The 20605-nt window shown below is 42.1% G+C and overlaps 1 protein-coding gene across 1 annotated transcript in view; it reads left to right on the top strand.

Annotated features, from left to right (window-relative positions):
* Positions 1 to 20605, top strand: part of LOC144600321 (limbin-like) — a 102094-nt gene that overhangs the window by 50769 nt on the left and 30720 nt on the right. Inside the window, exons 13-16 of the mRNA XM_078411893.1 lie at positions 5608 to 5767; positions 8414 to 8883; positions 10981 to 11176; positions 13195 to 13323. Coding sequence (XP_078268019.1) covers positions 5608 to 5767; positions 8414 to 8883; positions 10981 to 11176; positions 13195 to 13323 — 955 coding nt within the window. The remainder of the gene's footprint in view (positions 1 to 5607; positions 5768 to 8413; positions 8884 to 10980; positions 11177 to 13194; positions 13324 to 20605) is intronic.

The raw sequence follows: 20605 nt of genomic DNA, 5'->3' as shown, positions 1-20605 counted from the left end.
TTTGGAGTGTGTGAGGAAACCAAAGATCTCGGAGAAAACCCACGCGGTCACAGGGAGAACGTACAAGCTCCGTACAGACAGCCCCCGTAGTCGGGATTGAACCCGGGTCTCCGGTGCTGCAAGCGCTGTTAGGCAGCAACTCTACCGCTGCGCCACTGTGGCCGCCCACTTTACTTTAGTTTGTTAGTGGAGAAAGCTGAAATTGATAAATATGTGGGAATGCAAAACAGATATAGGTTATAAATTCAGAATATATTTAATTATTTTAATATAAATGTGAATCCCGCTACAGTTTTTAACATTGTATTGAGCAGCATTTAGAAAATAACAAAGTTCCTAATTGCAAAATGGTTCTAAAAAACCATAGGAAACCAAAATAAGGTCTTTATATCCATTTCATATCAGAAAAAAAACCCCAGTTTGACTGTTTACCTTTGAGGTAGGAATTTATTTCCCCAGTCCAGCAAGGGAAAAGGAATCACTATTTTTCATAGTGCTTTCCGTTGATCACTTGAGCAAATGTGTACACCACACATAAAATGGTGGTCACAGAACCACGAGTACCACACTGGAGACTAATATGTCAGCATTCTGTGATGCCAGAACACAGATGCTGTCAAAAAAAGAGAGATACAAGGAAATGCGGGTGTGGGAATCTGGAGCAAAACACAATGTTGGAGGAACTCAGCAGGTCAGGCAACATCTGTGGAGGGAATAGACAAGCAATGTTTCAGGACCGGACCCTTTCTCAGACTGACCAGAGCACACATTGTCATGTTACTGGCTGAAGTGCAACCAATGCATTTACCAAAATGAGCTGTGGTGTTTAAATGCTGATTACTTAAGAGTTGAATCTGAAACTTGATTTTTTTTAAATGTTGATGGTTTACTTATTAAAATATAATTGCCAGATTTCAGGACCTTTCAATGGGCCATACTGTAACAACAAGATGATTAGTGGAGCAGAATATAATGTTTCTCTCTACACTTGAGGCACAAAGACAAATGTCAACAGTTGTCTTCAGAACGGATACTTCATGAATAAATATCAAATGTTTAGGTACTCTTGTGTAACAGTGCATCGCCATGACCTGCAATTAATTACTAATAGCCCAATAACGATGGTCAACCTTCTGTCTCTTGTTTCTGACCTCTGAACAGAGTTCCTTCTATCTGGGATGTTTTTCCCTGTGTGGGGTTGAGGTGGGAAGCCAACCTGGTCCTCAGCTGTAACTCCAAAGTATCAAAAGTTTTTTTTGTGCGGTAATACTATCACCTCAGCGAGGCTGGCTGTTTGTGTAAGGATGCAGACCAAACCATATATTTCAGAAAAGAAAAGCACCATTTTATTAGCTGGCTAACCCTTGAAACCTAATTCAGCTAGAGTTATCAGAGTTGCTAGGTTTCTGAAACTTGACAATTCTGACAAGTTTGTCAAAAAATGACAATCCACAAATATTTTTGAATGTCTCAGATATTCCAGAATTGCTATACCTTCAAAAACATTTCAAAACCCTCAAACAATAATTAAGTTATGTTAGACATTTGACATTTGGATGTGTTCATGGATAGGAAAGGTTTAGAGGGATACGGGCCAGATGTGGGCAGATGGAATTAGTGTATATAGGGCATTTTGGTTGGCATGGGTAAGTTGGGGTGAAGCGCTTGTTTCCATGATGAATGACTCTGAGCTAGTCCCATTTGCCTGTGTTTGGCCCATATCACATCGCCTTTATTAGCCATGTACCGTTCTAAATGATTTTTTAAATAGTAATTTTACCTGCCTCCACAAGTTTCTCTGGCAGCTTGTTTCATATACCCACCACCCTCTGTTTGAAAAGGTTTCCCCTCCGGCCTTTTTAGATCTTTCCTCTCACCCTCTAGTATTCTACTCCAGTATTCTCTTAAAAAGACTGACTATTTACTTATCTATGTCAATCACAATTATATGCCTCTGTTAAATCATCTCTAACCTCCTTCATTCCAGGAGGTTTCCCCACTTATAACTCAAGCTAATCTAAATGAACTAATATCATAATTCCTTGAGTCCTTTCCCATCATTGAAACAATTGGGAAAGAACCAGTGCCAGATGCGACTGGGTGCAGGATGTTTTGTTTAGTTTATTATTGTCACGAGTACCAAGGTACAGTGAGAAGCTTTAATTTGTATGCTATTCAATCGAACAAAAGACTGTAAATAAATACAATCAAGCCTTCCGCAGTGTACAGTTAAAGGTGTAGGGCATAACATTTAGTGAAATATGAAGTCCAATACAATCCGATTAAATGCAATTTCCTGATCATAAGTGGTGAGAAATCTTTGGTGATCAGTGCCTCCGCATTGAACTTCACAGAGAGTACAATGTCAGAGCACATGTGGAAATGGTGGCAAACCTTTGAGCACTAACATATCTTTTGCATTTGTGGATACTGATGGTTACGTTAGAAAACATCATTAATTGAAAAGCTGATGAAGTCAATGTTCTGGAGTAAATCGGTGCATCTGGCAGCATCTGCAGAGTAAATGGATAGACAATCTCTGGGTGGAATTTTGGATAAGGACCCTTCTTTACTCTGAAGGCTTATTTTTTTGTAACAAAATCCAAGAGAACCTGTCCACTCACTTGCATTTAATAGTTGACCTGGCAAAGGGCAGTGCAAAATAGCCAAGCTGCTCACAGCCTAAGATACATTATTCCCTGCTGCAGAGATACACAGATTGCAGAATGCAGGGCTCCAGAGAGAGTACAGACTGTTCCAGCTTGTCTCTGAAATTAGTTACGCCATGATTGAATGGCAGAGAAGATTTAATGGGCTAAAATTCCTAATTCTGCTCCTATAACTTCTGAAACCTGCCCACTGCCACTATGCCCGATTGCATCTGAAACAGGGACAGCAAATCCATTCATTAGAACAGAGAAGCACAATTCCAAGGTGGTTAAAAGGAAATGTGGATTGAACTTCACTCTTTAAAATTTCATGAAGTATTTTAATATATATATTTTTTAAACAGTTTTGAACATTTGAATAGGAGATATAAGGAACTGCAGATGCTGATTTACAAAAAAAGACACAAAGTGTTGGAGTAAATCAGTGGGTCAGGCAACATCTCTGGAGAACATGGATTGGTCACGTTTTGGGTCAGGATCATTCAGACTTGGTCTGAAGAAGGGTCCAGACTCAAATTGTTACGTATACATGTTCTCCAGAGATGCTGCCTGACCCACTGAGTTACTCCAGCACTTTGTGTCTTGGACTTTTGAATAATATGTTTAACCTTCACTGGCTCTTGATTTAAAAAAAAAATGGTTTTGAATGTCACAGAGATTTTGAGGTTCAAGCTACTTGATATCCTTGAATCTTACTCAGCCCGGATTAGTTGTCTTTCAAACCATTCTGGTGGGGATTTATGATCAGGAGGGCCTGATTATCACTCAGATAAAGCTGGCTCCTTGGAGGAGGTTTGTTCTGCTGGTCCCACTGAAGGTATGATTGAGTTTTAGAGGGTAAGCTGAGATGACTTAGATAAAGTTTCAGGCCATTCCACAAAGGCAAATCCAGAGACAATTAGACAATTAGACACCAAGACCCCATTGGAAAATATAAGGGCAACTGCCTACAGGTTTGGTCAAAAAGGATGGATTTACTGAAGTTTCAAAGTAGAGAAAAAGAGATTTAGCAAAGGATTTTTGTTCTCAGAGCCAAGGCAACTGAGGGCACAGGTACCTTTAGATGAAAAGGAAATTATGGATGGCCAAAGTTGAAGTGGGTTGTAAATTAATGGGGGAAGGCCATTTCAAAGGTAGAGAAGGACAAGTCATATGCTTTATTAGCTAATCTGCAGGTCATACAAGTTGCCAAGTTCTATTTATTTTAATGGGGTGTAACAGCTCGTTAAGATGAGGATATTTGCCTTCAGACTCTAATACTATTTTCTTATAATTTTTGTATTCAGAATTAGCAGCAAATGCTTGCATTTCAGACACATCGTCTGCATTATGACCTTGGTCAAAAAGTCATAAACTTCAACAAAACCTAAATGTACTGTTTCAGACTTTGGAGACATCATTCATTTTCCCTAGCCAGTGAAGTGTGTGGTGTGGCTGGCACATAACTGTAATTAGTTCTTAATTAGTGTGCGCACATGGATATGAGAAACTGCTTTGAAACAAATCTGACTCATTTAATTTGAAGCTCTTACAAATTATTTTAATTTCATTCTGCCCCGATTTGACTTCAAATCTTCGAGAAGAAAAGACTGACCCGCCTTCAACAGGACGTGACAATTTATAATTTTCTGAATATCAGCTCTACAATAAAATCTAATCTTCTCCATAAGTCATCGGAGCAGAATTAGGCCATTTGGCCCATCGAGCCTACTCTGCCATTCAATCGTGGCTGATCTACCGTTCCCTCTCAACCCCATTCTCTTGTCTTCTCCCTGTAACCTTTGATACCCTTATTAATCAAATACCCATCAATCTCTGCTTTAAACATTTCCAATGACGTGGTTTCCACCGACGTCTATGGCAATGAATTCTACAGATTCACCACCCTCTGGCTAAAGAAATTCCTCCTCATCTCCTTTCTAAATGTACATCCTTTTATTCTGAGATTCTGCCCTCTGGTCCGAGACTCTCCCACTACTGGAAGCATCGTCTCCACATCCTCCTTCTGTGCAGTCCCTCAGGATTGAGGAGGACTGGGTGTGGGTTATGTGGGTTCTGAGGGGACTGATGAGGCCATTGTGGGAACTGCAGACTCTTCTGTAGGAGGAACCGGAGGTGATTGATGGGTGGGTAGTTTGTGAGGTGATGCTCTCCTACCTCCACTTACACAGTGCTTCCAGTGCTTGGCATCAATGTCCCAATACCATCCACAATGTTCCCGTTATGGGCCAGAGCTTCCGAGGAGTCAGTAGACCTACTGTACTTCTACAAAAAAACTTGGAGCACATTGCTGAACCTTTTTTCTCTGTCTGCCTGATAATCTCCTCTCACAATAGAGCTTGGAATAGAATGTCTATTTGGGGACTTGAGTGGTGGCCATTGCCAGCTCGGCATCATTGATAAAGTCTAACAAGGGATGTTGACCCAGGAGAAGGAACTGACATTAGTTTGTTTCACCTTTCAGTGAATTTGGAGTGTTTTTCTCATGACTAGATGGACACAGTCCAGGCCTCAGAAACACATAGGAGATTACGGATCACTATCTGATAGACCACTACTATCTGCCAGGTCTGAAGAGTCCTGATCTTCAAAAATCCTTACCCTTAATCATCCAAGGACCATAATGATGCTTTGAATGTGATGTTGAATTCCATGCTAAATTTTAGTACAAATGCACAAAGTAGAATTATTGGAAATTACTCTTTCTGAAGTTTATCCTTAAAGCTGTAAATGAAAATAAATTAGCCCAGAAGCCCACAGAGTTAAAGGCAAGAATGTGAGGAAAGAGGTATATTTCAAATCAGAAAGATATGGTCTCTTACAAATGTTATTGGAAGTGTAAATATTTTGATTTGTGGTAAGTTTGTGCCTTATTGTACTTCAAATAATTTCAAAATATTTCAACCAAAGTTAGTTTCTTTTTATTTTCACTTTTTAGTGCTGGTTATTTGACAGAAGGTGAAGTGGAGTCACTGTTGGAGATGGTGCACCAGGAAATTCTGCGTGTGAAGCTCGGATTAGATAAAGTCATGGATCAAGAAAAGAAACTCATTCACCGCAAGCTCATCAATGAGAGAAGGAAGCATATTATCAAGAGAGTAAGTAGATGATGAGAATTATTCAGCCTCTTGACTATGGTGCTGAAGATGCCATGGAATGTCAATATATCAGTTCTTGAACACATGACTTTATTTAATTAACTTTCACTTCACCTATTTCCTGGTGGGAAATAAGTTAGGTAAGCTGCCATTCTTCTGTTGTTTCTGACAAAATAACAGCAGGAGATCGGACACCCCCATCTAATCACTTTCATTGTAGTTCTTTGCCTCTGCTTCTGTTCTATAATATGAAAAATCAGTTAAAGCAAACTTTAGGTTGTAGTAATTTGTAATAAAAGCAGATTAAGACTGCAAAACTGAGTATTGTAAGAACATTTGAAGATGGATTAACAATCCATCCCCTTGTATATATGGATTTATTCACAAAATGCTGGAGTAACTCAGCAGGTCAGGCAGCATCTCGGGAGAGATGTATATATCCCTTGTATATATGTACCTACTTACCACTGTCTTAAAAATGCAAGGACTCTGCTTCCATTGCCCTTTGAGGAGGAGAGGTCCATGGCCTCAGGACCCTCTGAGAGATTAAAAAAAAACATTTAGTCTCATCTCATGGCTGCCACCCTTATATTTAAACAATGACACCTTGTTTGAGATTCTCCTGCAAGAGGAAAGATCCTCTCCACATCTGTGCTGTCAAGAGGGTCTTTGCAAATTAAGACCAACTTGTTTCTCTCTTTCCCAGTTCAGATGAAGGGTCTTCAAACAAAAACATAGCTACATGGATATGAAATAAATGGAAGGGTATAGATTATGTGCTGGGAGATGAGATCAGTTCAGCATGGCATCATATTCATCACAGGCATTGTTGGGCAAAGGGCCTGTGCCTCTCCTGCACTTTTCAATGTTCTATGAGGTATTGCATTCTTTTCTTTTCTGCAGATTTGATAGGGTATCTGGCGACATGTCGAATCTTCTCAATCTTTCAATTAAGTAGAGGCATTATCATATCATATCATATATATACAGCGCGGAAACAGGCCTTTTCGGCCCACCAAGTCCGCGCCGCCCAGCGATCCCCGCACACTAACACTATTAACACTATCCTACACACTAGAGACAATTTTTACATTTACCCAGCCAATTTACCTACATACCTGTACGTCTTTGGAGTGTGGGAGGAAACCGAAGATCTCGGAGAAAACCCACGCAGGTCACGGGGAGAACGTACAAACTCCTTACAGTACAGCACCCGTAGTCAGGATCGAACCTGAGTCTCCGGCGCTGCATTCGCTGTAAAGCAGCAACTCTACCGCTGCGCTACCGTGCCACATTGATGAGCTTTCTTTGTAATTTCATCAATGTGCCGGGTCCAGGATCGAACTTCAGAGATATGAAACCTGAAGCTGTTACTCTCCAGTGCAGTCCCATCGATGAAGAATGATTGATTTCAGGGATTGGGGAATTCCATGAGGATAGTTTTGTGCCTATATTCTTCCGAGTTTAGAAGAATGATCTCATTGAAAGGTTTGATGGATAACTGTAGAATAATGTTTATCCTTGTTTGGGAATGTTGAACCAGGTGGTTCTAATTTCTCAAAAGTAAATGTTGGGTATTCAGGACTGAGATGAAAAGAAATTTAGAGTATTTTATCCAAGGATTGGGAAAATTATGTCACTGACTGTTCATGGCAAAGATCCATAGACTTTTGGATCTTAAGTGAATTAAGGAATATGGCTTTAGTATAGTAAAGTGGTGCTGAGGTAAAAGATCACTTACTGAATGCTGAAGCAGGCACAAAAGGCCAAAGAACCTACTCTGTTTCTAATTCTTGTGTTTATTTGTTATTGTTTAACAAGTGGTTGGATCTTCCTTGGCTTGTTCTCAAATGGATCAAGATGGAGGAAGGAAGTCTATATACTGATGTTCTGTTTCAGAAAAGTTTGTGGCTTTTGCAATTAACAAACAGTTGGGCCAACAAAAGGCTTGAGTCGAAAGATTATTGATTCTGTTCCAATGCTATCTGTAGGACTTAGCCTCAATTTGAGGCAGTTTTTACCAATGGAACCATGGTCTGGTAAAGAATCAACATGTGGATGAAACTGATGAGAGAAAAAATAGTGTAGTTGAAACATGGTATGATGCAAATTAGTTCTGCAAGCAGATCCAGTTGGTGGCAGTATTGTAACTTTTTTATCCAGTAGTTTTTTCCTAAATTCATTGAAAGTAGGCCCATGACTAATAAAGCAAAGTTTATGGATGTATTCTGTCATTATTATTGCAACTTTCTCTCACCTGTTTCTTCAACCTGTCATAAATGTCTTAAATATGATAGCATGCCTAAAGACAGAACTGTGTGAATCCCGTACAGATATTTCCACAATGAACAGTGACTTTACACAAAAGTTATGTTTGTGGAATTGCATGTAGAAGTTCACTCTCATTGCTTGTGTTAAATGCACAATTGAAGAGCAATTTCTCTTTGCAATCTGCTTCCAAAATGTGTTCCTTTGTATTTAGCAGATCTACATTAAGGTATTCAACACACTTCCACCACTGTATTGCATATTTTAAGCAAGAGATCTTTTTTTTGCATTTTTGTGTAATGTTATTCTGTGTCCCCGATAATTGGCATGGTTTTTCTTCAAGAAAGACGATTTTGGTGTAATTCTTTGTATTGTTAGATTGGTGAGCATGGATGTCAAGAAAAGGAATTGTCATCTCTTCTCACTACCTCTGGAGAAAGAATATCCTGCCATAACAAATACCTCCTGGATTGGCATGACCTATTAAAGAATCAAGCTGCAGAACTTAAAGAACGGGTGGAGCAATTGGATAAGGATGCATTAGACCGACTGGAAATGCTCGGAGAGCAACTTGCCAAAGACGCCTCACTGAAAATTAAAAAGATTCACACTAAGCTTGGCCAGGAGTTGCTCAACCTTGGGGTCGGGAAGGATTATTTAAAACAAGTGGCCGAGAGCCAGGAGAAGGAAGCAAATCTTCTGCACGAAAACCAAATGAGACAAGATGAAAATGAAAATCACAAAGCTAATGAATTACTGGAAAACGTTCGGGAGGAATTGTCCCATCGGCTTCAGTCAGAGATTGAAGAACAGAAATTCTTACGGCATCAGACATATTTGCTCTTGCAGTAAGTGCATTAAGATTTTATAAATTAATCTTGGAATGTTGTTAACAAGATCACGGTCCAAAATTTTATGCAATGGCTTAAATTTGTTATATGAAGAAATAATTCCATAGATTTGGGTTAGCAATGAGAAAAAAAACAGAATAGAGAGGGTAGTAATCTCCAGATTACTCCTGGTGTCATTTGCTTGTGAGGGTATGAAAAGGGAGATAGAACAGATGAATGTATGGCTCAGGAGTTGGTGCAGGGGGAAAGGATACAGATTTTTAGACCATTGGGATCTCTTCTGCGGCAGAGGTGAATTGTATAAGATGAAGAGGTTGCATCTGAAGTGGAGGGGGATTAATATCCTTGCAGGAAAGTTCACAAGTGATACTCGGGATGCATTAAGCTAGACAGGCAGGGGGGTGAGAACCAGAATGATAGTTCCAAAATTGGAAGGAGTGATGGGGAAGTTAGAGGTTAGGACCAATAAGTCTTAAATGAAGGACAAGTAGGGAGTGATGAAAGAATATGGTGACACCAATGGGCAGAAGTTGGTTTATTTCAATGCAAGGAGTATTGTGGAGAAAGTAGATGAACTTAGAACCTGGATCTGTGCTTGGGACTATGATGTTATGGCTGTTGCTGAAATGTGGTTGCGAGAGGGACACGACTGGCAGCTCAATGTTACAGGGTTTTGATGCTTCTGACGTGATAGGGAGGCAAACGAGGTGGAGGAGTTGCTTCTTTCCATGATTCCGAATACCTCTGACTGTTAGTAATGAAATAAAAATCTGAAACGTTTAAAATTTTAACGTAATTTTTAAATCAGCCCAAAACACTTAAATGTTCTAATTAAGAATAATACTGTAAACACAAATCATTACAAAATATGTATTATATTCTTACCTGCCTTCCTCTTTGCTATAAATCCTCCATTCAGTTGAATGGCGACATGGATCCTGTAGCAGCTCCATCCAGTTGCAGGACCTAGGGGCAGGTTGCCCATTTTCTAGGGGAAGACACGTGAAGTCCAGCAGCAAAGCCTGGTGACAGATTTACCAACTGGAATCTGTCAGCAAGTTCAGGCCATCTGCTTTTGGCAAATAGATAGATTAATGCAGAGTGTTAGCTGCAGATATGCTGTCAAAGCCCAGCAAATCCTGAGCTAATCTATAGTGAGAACGTACTGTTGCCATAGCTGATTTAATCATCTGCCTTACTGTGATAATAATAAGTTATATTGCATTGATATTTAAAGATTTAAAGAGTGCTTGAGATCAATATTTGGTCTTAAATCTGCGTCACTATTTGACTAAGGTAATCAATCTTAGCGCAGCTTGCAAATCACAGTGTACAAGAGTAGTAATTGTGTAAGTTATGATAATGGCTGACACCTGTACCCCTGTCTGCTGCATCAGCAGGATAAATAATTTAAGGCACATTTAGCAGGACTGGGCACCTTTGAGTGCCAGTGCACTGAACCTTGTAAAGCCTTTCAGCATCCTTTACTCACAGGGCTTTGAAATGTTTTTAAATACCCTGGAGAGCATCATACGGTAATGCTGCAATAAGCACACCTTTTATCCTATATCGATCCCTAACACACTTCTTACCACCTTGGCCTGAGATGCAGTGATGAGATTTGGGAATCATTTAAACTTTGATACGAGTGAGATGTATTAATAGTTTCATCTCCAGATCTTTTCATCTTCAATGATTTTGTAAGGACATTGACACTAAGGGATATGATATATTAATCCGAGTCTGGGGCAGTTTCAAGAACAGGAAATCTTAAAGTATTTTCCCTCAGTCTGAAGAAGGGTCCTGACCCGAAATGCCACCTATCCATGTTCTCCAGGGATGCTGCCTGACCCACTGAGTTATGCCAGCATTTTGTATCTGGTATTGTAAACCAGCACCTGCAGTTCCTGGTGTCCACATGAAACTGCTGTAGATTAGTTACAATACAGGAGAATATAATTCATCAGAAAATGATCTTTCAGCACAAGTCAAGCAGTCAATGGATCATGGTGACATCAGGTTCCCATTAAATGCATTGCCTTTAGACTGTTTATCGTTCAGCTTCATTCGATGACTACTTTTTACATTTCAAAGAAACATGATGAAGAGCGCGCTAGTGCTATCAGAGGAGGAAATTCAACAAATGATGCAGAGCTTTCTTGACGTTTTCTGTCAAATGGATAAAAGCCTGGCTCTACCTAAACTGTGCGAGAGGTCCATTCTCCAAGCCAACATGACAGACTGGAGGAAGGCAAAGATAGAAAAGCTTGAGCTACGGTGGAGAAAACAGGTGATGAGATGTAGTGATACTGTTTTTGTTGTTGTCACATTAGGTCATAAGTTATTGGAACAGAATTAGGCCATTTGACCCATCAAGTCTATTCTGCCATTTAGTCATGGCTGATCTATCTTTCCCTCGCAACCCCATTCTCCTCCCTTCTCCCCACAACCCCTGACACCCTTACATGTACCGAGACAAAGTGACACATTTTCATTTTGTGTGCTATCCTGGAAAATCATACCTTGCATAAGTACAATCAAACAATGCATGAGTACAGCAGGTAGAGTAAAAATGAGAAAGGAAACAGAGTGGAGAGTATTGTGTAGCAGCTACAGAGAAAGTGCAGATAAAAAAGTTCAAGAGCCAGATCAAGGTAGATTGGGAGATCGGGACTCATCCTTTGATTATGAGAGGTATGTTCAAGATTCTGATAACGGCAGGGATTACACTGTTCTTGAATCAGGTTGCATATTCTTTCAAGCATACGTAACTTCTGCCCAATGGGAGAGGGGAGAAGAGGAATGAGTGGTGTGTGAGTGGCCCTTAATTATGTTGACTGTTTTCTCACGATAACCTGAATTGTAAATGGAGTAGATGCAGAGGCCAGTTTGTGAGATGAACCAGGCTGCGAATTCCACTTTTAGCTTTCTGGGACTCTTTGTAGATTGTGGGTGGCACATGGTGCTGCTGCCTCAAAGCTCCAGGGACCTGAGTTTGATCACGACCCTGGGCGCTGTCTGTGTGGAGTCTGTGCCTTCCCGATGCGATTAGTTTTTAGTTTAGTATAGAGATACAGCGCGGAAACAGATCCTTCGGCCAACCGAGTCTGTGCCGACCAGCGATCCCCGTAACATTTTCACTATCTCGCACACACTAGGCTCAATTTGCAATTATACCAAACCAATTAGCCTATAAACCTGTATGTCCTTGGGAGTATGGGAGGAACAGAGATCCTGGAGAAAACCCACGCAGGTCATGGGGAGAACGTACAAACTCCATACAGACAAACACCCATAGTCAGGATCGAACCTGAGTCTCTGGTGCTGTAAGGCAGCAACTCTACCGCTGGGCCACCGTGCAGCTTATGTAGGCTTTTTTCCCCATATCGTTAATACATGCTGCGATATTCATTGGCTCATGAAGATTACTTCTTAATGTAGGAAGGGGAAAAAAATCATAGGGAAGTTGATGGGCAAGTGAGAGAGAATAAATTGCAGGACTGCAGGTATTAGTAACCTTGTTGTACATGGTGACATAGTGTTTGAGCTGTTACTGCTGTGCTATAATGCTGTAAACTATGTTCTGCATTCTGTATCTTCCCCTTTGCTCTACATATTGTACTTGAGTTTGGTTTGATTATATTTATGTGTAGTATTATCTGAGTTGTTCAGATAGCATGCAGGATAAATCTTTTCACTGTACCGCTATAGACGTGACAATAATAAACCTAAATCTAATTTGCACATTGTTATGTCGGACTTGACCTACATGAAGGCTAGGCAACGGCTGCTATCAAGAAAGCGAGTGGACTGTCTGCACCATATTACATGCATCAAGGACCTTGGAGAGGGAATCATAATTGGTGGGAAGTCAAGGGTGCAGAGCAAGGAGACTCATGGTTTCATTATGGGGCAATGTGGAGTGTGAAGAAAGTCACCAAAAATACCATAAAAAAGAACTTATTTCCTGCACTTTTCTGGTTCTGGAATCTGCAATATTTAGCTTGATGGAGGAAAGAACATTGCTCCAAGCTCACTCAGACCTCACAGGTCTAATCTACTTGTTTTCTTTGCAAGCATCACTTTCAGGGCAGAAACTGAGCAGGGTCTGGTGGTACGTGCTTTCAAGCTTTTGTATCTTCTGCCCAACCATAGCAGGGCAAAGAGGGAATGACTGTTGTGAAAAAGTTTCTTAATTATGTGGCCTGGTTTCCCAAGACAGGGTGAAGTGTAGATGGAGTCAATGGTGGGGCGTCTGGTCTGTTTGACAGATTATTGAAAGATTATCTGTGTGTGTCTATATCACAGGATAAAGTAAAAGCCAATGAACGTGGTCATGGTGACCAGAATATACTGGTGACGTTACAAGAGCGTACAAGACAGAAAATTAAATTGTACACTGGAGAAACGGAGAGAACTGATGAAGAAATCAGTAAGGTAAGGCTTCAAAAAGATAGATTCCATCAATGTAATGAAAATGTGGACTGCACCAACTTGTCCGCCATTACTTTAGTGTCAACAGATGACCTCAGGCAAGGAGATGAACATGTACAGTGTAGGATCATCCTCCTTGAAAGCCTTGGATCTGGACTTTCGCAAAGAGTCAATCTCCCCATTCATCCCAGATTTCTGGTTCCGAAAGACCCTAACTGTCTCTGTCAGGATACAGTCGCCAACTTATTTCTTGATGAAACCTATGACGACTGAGGTATACTCATTGAGGATGAAATTATCTTGAACATATTCCAGTTCACCAACTCAAAGCAATCCTGAAGTAGATTGATGGCCTCCACAGATTATTGCTTTGATTCATAGTCAGTAAGCCACTAGGAGAACCAACAGATGATCAAATTGGCAAAATAAGGGTAAGGGACCAGCGATAGGCAATCTTGATGGTGGTGCAGTTATGTTGGTTTGTTGAGCTTGGTACTAATCCTTCGGCACACTGAGTCCACACCGACCATCAATCACCTGTTCACACTAGTGCGACGTTACCCCACTTTTGCATTCACTCCCTATACATTAGGAATTATTTTTAGAGTGGCCAATTAACCTACAAACCTGCACGTCTTTGGGATATGAAATGAAACCAGGGCACCCGTAAGAAACCCTCGTCGTGGTCATGGGGGGAATGTGTAAATGCCACAAAGTCAGCATCTGAGGTCAGGATCAAACCTGGGTCTCTGGCACCTTAAGGCAGCTGCTCTACCAGCTGCACCACTGTGCCATCCATGTAGTAGATGGCTATTGGAGTAAGTCTAGAATCTATATCAAGGTGTTATTTCAAACATAGGCTAAGAAATTGCCATTAACACCCCTCCTCAGTTAATACCTCAGTGGTCATAATATAGAGAAAGTACTTTGAGGGATAAGAATTATCTGGGTCATATGTAGCATAGTATATTGTGCCTAGTTCAAAAGCTAGCTACAACCTGAAGCACATCACAATGCAGTGAGTAAATGGACACACCAAAGTTCAGAAATGTTTCCCGGTCCACTTTCTGTGATGGTGTAATTATTAATTTAAAATCCATCAGCCCTGAAATTGCATGGGTGATCTGACACAAACGGTTCAGATTCCACATCTGCAATTACACTCCTACTGTTTCACTGGAGCTTTAGCTTATTCATTTCAAAATTCATTGATGTACTGATGTGCTCAGGGAATAATTATAATGCCATTATTTTGTTAAGCATAGTCAGAAATGGTGGAAATATTCCATCTCATCTCCGCAAATGTCCGTGTTGCCTGGGTACAAGCTGTTGCACAATTCCAGCAGTTTCTAGTTTCCTTGCAATATCCACTTATTACAGATTTACTTTTCACACAAAATGCTGATAAGCTGTTTAATAATTAACAGCTCTTTGAGTGTAAATCCCAGATGACACAACATAAACTACCACAAAGGTAGTCTGACTATCGCATTATTTATTGGGTGAAAACTCCATTTGACCACTGACAAATTACTCACTCCTGCACAAGGTTGACGAGCTCCACAGGTTGAGTCATATAATCTGTAATATATTTGTAAAACTGCAGTGCAGAGAAACGAGCATTGACTGTGTTCCATCTCTAAGAGATCTATTAACTTGTATCCAGTGTAGGGATAATAGGTTTGCTTATGATGTTATTGTAGATTTAAGTTAATGCAAAGCTATCAAAAATATGACATGAAATATTTTAATGCTTACGGTCATTTTGGACAACCTGTGTTTTACTGAGGCTATTTAGATTTAGAAATGCTGTTCTTCACATTACTGCAATCATTCTCTGTTCAGAAAAAAAATATTGTAGTTATTTAACACATTCAAACTGGTTAATAATTAAGGAAGAAATAAATTGCTCTGTTAACATCCCTAAGTTTCCCAATTGATGACTTTTGTTTGAAGCACAGTTATATATGTGCTGTAGGCAAATGCAGGGTCTCGTGACGACAACTATTTAACTATCTCTGAATTTGTTCGCATGATGTTGATATCTCTGACAATATCATCTCTAATGTCCATCCCCAATTAAAAACAGAAAACAGAGCAGGAATAGGGCATTCTGAGCCTTACTCTGCCATTCAATACAATCATTGCTGATTCTTTATCTCAATGTCCCTTTCCTGCACTCTCTCCAGATACCTTAATTCAATGACGTGGCCCCTAGCAACCTCTCTACCAGTGAATTCCACAAGTTCAAAACCCTTTAAGTGAAGAAATTTCTGCTCATCTCAGACCTTAATGTCTTATCCTGTATCCTGAGTCCAGTTCAAGCCAGAGGAATCCTCTACCCCACCACCACAGATCACCACAAAAGCTCTGCCCCATCTAACTTAAACCCTTTCAGCATCCAATGATCTGCCATCTTGCGAAGAGGAAAAGAGAGAGAGAGAGAGAGAGAGAGAGAGAGAGAGAGAGAGAGAGAGGGAGGGAGGGAGGGAGGGAGGGAGGGAGGGAGGGAGGGAGGGAGGGAGGGAGGGAGGGAGGGAGGGAGGGAGGGAGGGAGGGAGGGAGGGAGGGAGGGAGGGAGGGAGGGAGGGAGAGAGAGAGAGAGAGAGAGAGAGAGAGAGAGAGAGAGAGAGAGAGAGAGAGAGAGAGAGAGAGAGAGAGAGAGAGAGAGAGAGAGAGAGAGAGAGAGAGAGAGAGAGAGAGAGAGAGAGAGAGAGAGAGAGAGAGAGAGAGAGAGAGATGTCATAAGATGGGGCATGACTCTTGTAGCAGTGCTAGATGTTTGAAGTCATAGAGTCATACAGCGTGGAAACAGGCCCTTCGGACCAACTTGCCCATACTGAAGGACATGCCCAATCTTCACTAGTTCCCCTTGCCAGTGTTTGACCCATATAATAATAATATTCATTTATTGTCATTGCAACGAGTACAACGAAATTAAAAAATAGCCAATCCTGACGGTGCGTAAAAACATATATGCAATAAATGCAAAAACAAATAAATACAATTATATTAAGTACAAAAGATTTTTTAACAGTGTTGCCTAGTGCAGAAGGTAGTGTTCAGTTCTCGTATGGCCCTGGGGTAAAAACTGTTCTTAAGTCTGTTTGTTCGGGATTTGATCGACCTGAAACGTCGACCAGAGGGCAGATGAACAAACAGACGGTGGCCGGGGTGGGATGGATCTTTTATTATTTTGCCTGCTCTACTGAGGCAGCGTAGGCTGAACAGGTGCTCCAGGGAGGGCAGTGAGCAGCCGATGATCTTCTGGGCCGTCGTGATGACCCTCTGAAGGGCCTTCCTGTCCTTTTCTGAGCAGCTGGCATACCATGTGGTTATACAGTATGCCAGCACACTCTCGATGGAGCAGCGATAGAAGGACATCATGAGCTTCTCCTGCAGGTTGGTTTTCCTGAGGATCCTCAGGAAGTGGAGTCTCTGCTGTGCCTTCTTCACTGTGGTGATGGTGTTGGTAGACCAGGTAAGATCCTCTGCGATGTGCGTACCCAGGAACCTGAAAGCGGGTACCCTTTCCACACAGACCCCATTGATGTAGAGTGGGTCGTATTCTACACTGGTTTTCCTGAAGTCAATTATAAGTTCCTTTGTTTTGGAGGAGTTCAGGACAAGATTGTTCACTGAACACCATGCTGCCAGCCTTTGGATTTCATCCCTGTAGACTGTCTCATCTCCTCCTGAGATGAGTCCAACCACAGTCGTGTCATCCGCGAACTTGATGATGGTGTTGGTGGGATGGGTGGGGGCGCAGTCGTGAGTGTAGAGGGAGTAAAGGATGGGGCTCAACACACAGCCCTGTGGTGAGCCGGTGCTCAGTGTAATGGTGGAGGAGAGGTGAGGGCCTATTTTGACGGTCTGGGGGTGGTTGGTCAGGAAGTCCTTGATCCATTGGCAGATGGTTTGGGAAAATCCAAGGTCAGAAAGTTTGGTGACCAGTCTGCTCGGGATGACCGTGTTAAAGGCAGAGCTGAAGTCGAGGAAGAGCATCCTCACATAGCTCCCCTGGTGTTCAAGGTGGGTCAGTGCAGTGTGAAGAGCAGTGTCGATGGCATCCCCTGTAGACCTATTTGCTCTGTAGGCAAACTGGTATGGGTCGAAGGTGGGTGGGAGGCTGGCTTTGATGTGCTGCAGGACCAGTCTCTCGAAGCACTTTGTGATGACCGGTGTGAGTGCTACCGGACGGTAGTCGTTAAGGCCGCTGATGACAGACTTTTTCGACAGTGGGATGATTGTGGTGGACTTCGGGCAGGGAGGGATGGTGGATTTTAAAAGAGACAGGTTGAAGATTTTTGTGAAGACCTCAGATAATTGGTCTGCACATTCTCTCAGCACTCTGCCCGTCACACCATCGGGGCCTGCAGCTTTCCTGGGATTCACTGCTCTGAGCACGCACTTGACATCATACTCCTGCACAGTGAAGGTGTTGCTGTCAGGTGCTGGAGAGGGTGTTATGTCTGCCACTGCAGCTTTCATCTCGAAACGAGCAAAGAAACAGTTAAGTTCCTCTGCCAGCGAGGCGTCGCCGTCGGCAGTCGTGCGGTTGCTGGTCTTGTAGTTGGTGATGTGCTGGATGCCTTGCCATACCCGCCGTGGGTCATTGTTGGTAAAGTGGTCCTCAATCTTCCTCTTGTAGGACGCTTTGGCATCCTTGATGCCTCTCTTCAGGTTGGTTCTAGCAGCACTGTATAGAGCTCTATCACTAGACCTGAAGGCGGTGTTACGGTCCTTGAGGAGAGACCTGACATCCTTTGTCATTCAGGGCTTCTGATTGGGATACAACCGGATACGTTTGTCGACGGTGACATTGTCAACACAGTTTTGGATGTAGCAGAGTACAGTTGATGTATACTCCTCCAAGTCCTGATCCTCAAAAATATCCCAGTTGGTCCTTTCGAAGCAATCCTGCAGCTGCGAGGAAGCTCCTTCAGGCCATGTCTTAACAGCCTTTATGGTGACTGGAGCTTTCCTCCTGAGTGGGGTGTATGCTGGAGTTAAGAATATGGACAGGTGATCTGACTGCCCCAGGTGTGGTAGTGGTGCTGACCTGAAACCCTTCTTAATATTTGAATAAACCTTGTCTAGTGTGTTTTTCCCCCTGGTAGCACATCGTATGTGTTGTTCAAGTTTCGGGAGAACTGACTTTAGGTCTGCATGATTGAAGTCCCCGGCTATGATGTGGGCTGCTTCTGGATATGTGCTCTGTTGTGAGTTTATTGCACCGAGCAGGTAGCCTAAAGCTGTGCTAGCGTTAGCATTCGGTGGGATGTAGACTGCTGTTACTATAACCCCTGTAAATTCACGAGGAAGGTAAAAAGGCCTGCATTTAACTGTTAGGAACTCCAGATCAGGAGAACAATGGCTATCCATGATTTGGATGTTAGTGCACCCGTTGTTGTGCACGTAAATGCATAACCCCCCCCCCTTGCTCTTACCGGAGTCGATGTTTCTGTCCCAGCGAAACGCTGTACGCCCGGCTAGCTCAATGGCTCCGTCTGGGATAAGTGGATTAAGCCATGTCTCTGTTACTAAGAGAATGCAACAGTCCTCCACGAGTTTGTTTTCTGATATCTGTAGTTTTAATTCGTCCATTTTGTTGATGTCCCTCTAAACCTATCCTATCCATGTATCTATCCATTTTTTTTTTAACGTGGTGATAGTACCTGCCTCAAATAGGGTGGCACAGTGGCACAGCAGTAGAGTTCCTGCCTACAACGCTGGAGGCCTGGGTTTGATCCTGACTGTATGGAATATGCACATTCCCCCAGTGTCTGCCTTAGGTTTTCTCCGGGTGCTCCAGTTTCCTCCCACATTCCAAAGACGTACAGATTAATTAGTTTTGATTAAAAAAATAGTATGTTATCCCTCGTGTGTGGGATAGTACTAGTGTACAGGGTGATCGCTGGTCGACGCAGACTCAGTAGGTCGAAGGACCTGTTTCCCCGCTATTTCTCCAAAATCTAAAGACTGAGTACATTGATCCTCAAGGCCTGACTCCGAAAAGTGGACAACTACTGGTCCCATTTCTTTAAAACTCAGTTGCCTGAAAAACCTCCTGGCTTCCTGTGGACACTCACTAAGTTGCAGATTTTGCAGCTTTTCCACCAAGGCATCAGGAATCCCTGGCGTGCACCTCGCCTTACAAAGCTGTTCCTAAGATTATTTATTCACAAAATGCTGGAGTAACTCAGCAGGTCAGGCAGCATCTCAGGAGAGAAGGAATGGGCGATGTTTCGGGTGTGACTCAGCACGTCAGGCAGCATCTCAGGAGAGAAGGAATGGGCAACGTTTCGTTACCCATTCCTTCTCTCCTGAGATGCTGCATGACCTGCTGAGTTACTCCAGCATTTTGTGAATAAATACCTTCGATTTGTACCAGCATCTGCAGTTATTTTCTTACACTACTGTTCCTAAGATTAGATTCACTTCCTGAATGCTCTGCTCCAGCCACAATACACCTCCCCTTTAAGAGGCACGGGCAAGCTTTAACTGCAGCTCGTCACTCTTTTTGTTTGCTCCCTGCTGATGTAACCATCCCAACCAACAGTGTGGTCAGTACACACTGGATGTCAATTGCATTGAAATGAACAGACAGCACAAAGCTGGCAGTTTGCCTGCAGTGCAATCAATAGAAGAAAATCTCTCCTATTCTGTGCACAGAATGTAGTCAGTGGTAATGAGGATATAACATTGCTGAGATTTGAGAAGAGTGAACAGTTCTGAGATTTTAGGACATTTCTTCCCTGTAATTTCTCAGGTCACAGACCTTTTAGTAAACAGTATGAACATATCTAAGCTTGCCATTACCTGTGCAATTTACTCTTTTGGGAGTCCACTGTGGTACAAACTGGTGTCTTTAAACTCCTTGAGGCCTTTGCTTCAAATCATCCACATTGTTCTTTTTTCTCCTGGTGATTTCCTTTTAGCGTTATGCTAAAAGCAGAGTGAGTGTTGCAATATGTCTCTTGTGTCTAAGATTTTGTTGTGTTCTGTTGAACAGGTGTGAAAAGCGCTTTCTCGCTGCATCTGTCAGAAAGATATTGACTGCCTTTTCAGACATTGTCTGCTTCACTTCTTGGCATTAAACTACCGAGTCTACTGGCCCATATTCCACCCTGCTCATTGGCTTCACATCATTCCATTTACTCCCAACTCATCTTCACCACGAGATTATCTCCATTTCCTCAGCGTTGTTGCCAAATCAACAGCCTTCCTGGGCTCCATGTTTGCTGATGTTACTAAGACATCTTCCCCCATCCTAATCAAATAT

The sequence above is a fragment of the Rhinoraja longicauda genome, chromosome 1, assembly GCF_053455715.1.
Source record: "Rhinoraja longicauda isolate Sanriku21f chromosome 1, sRhiLon1.1, whole genome shotgun sequence".
Classification (NCBI taxonomy): Eukaryota; Metazoa; Chordata; class Chondrichthyes; order Rajiformes; family Arhynchobatidae; genus Rhinoraja; species Rhinoraja longicauda.
This window is presented reverse-complemented; position numbering and strand designations above follow the sequence as displayed.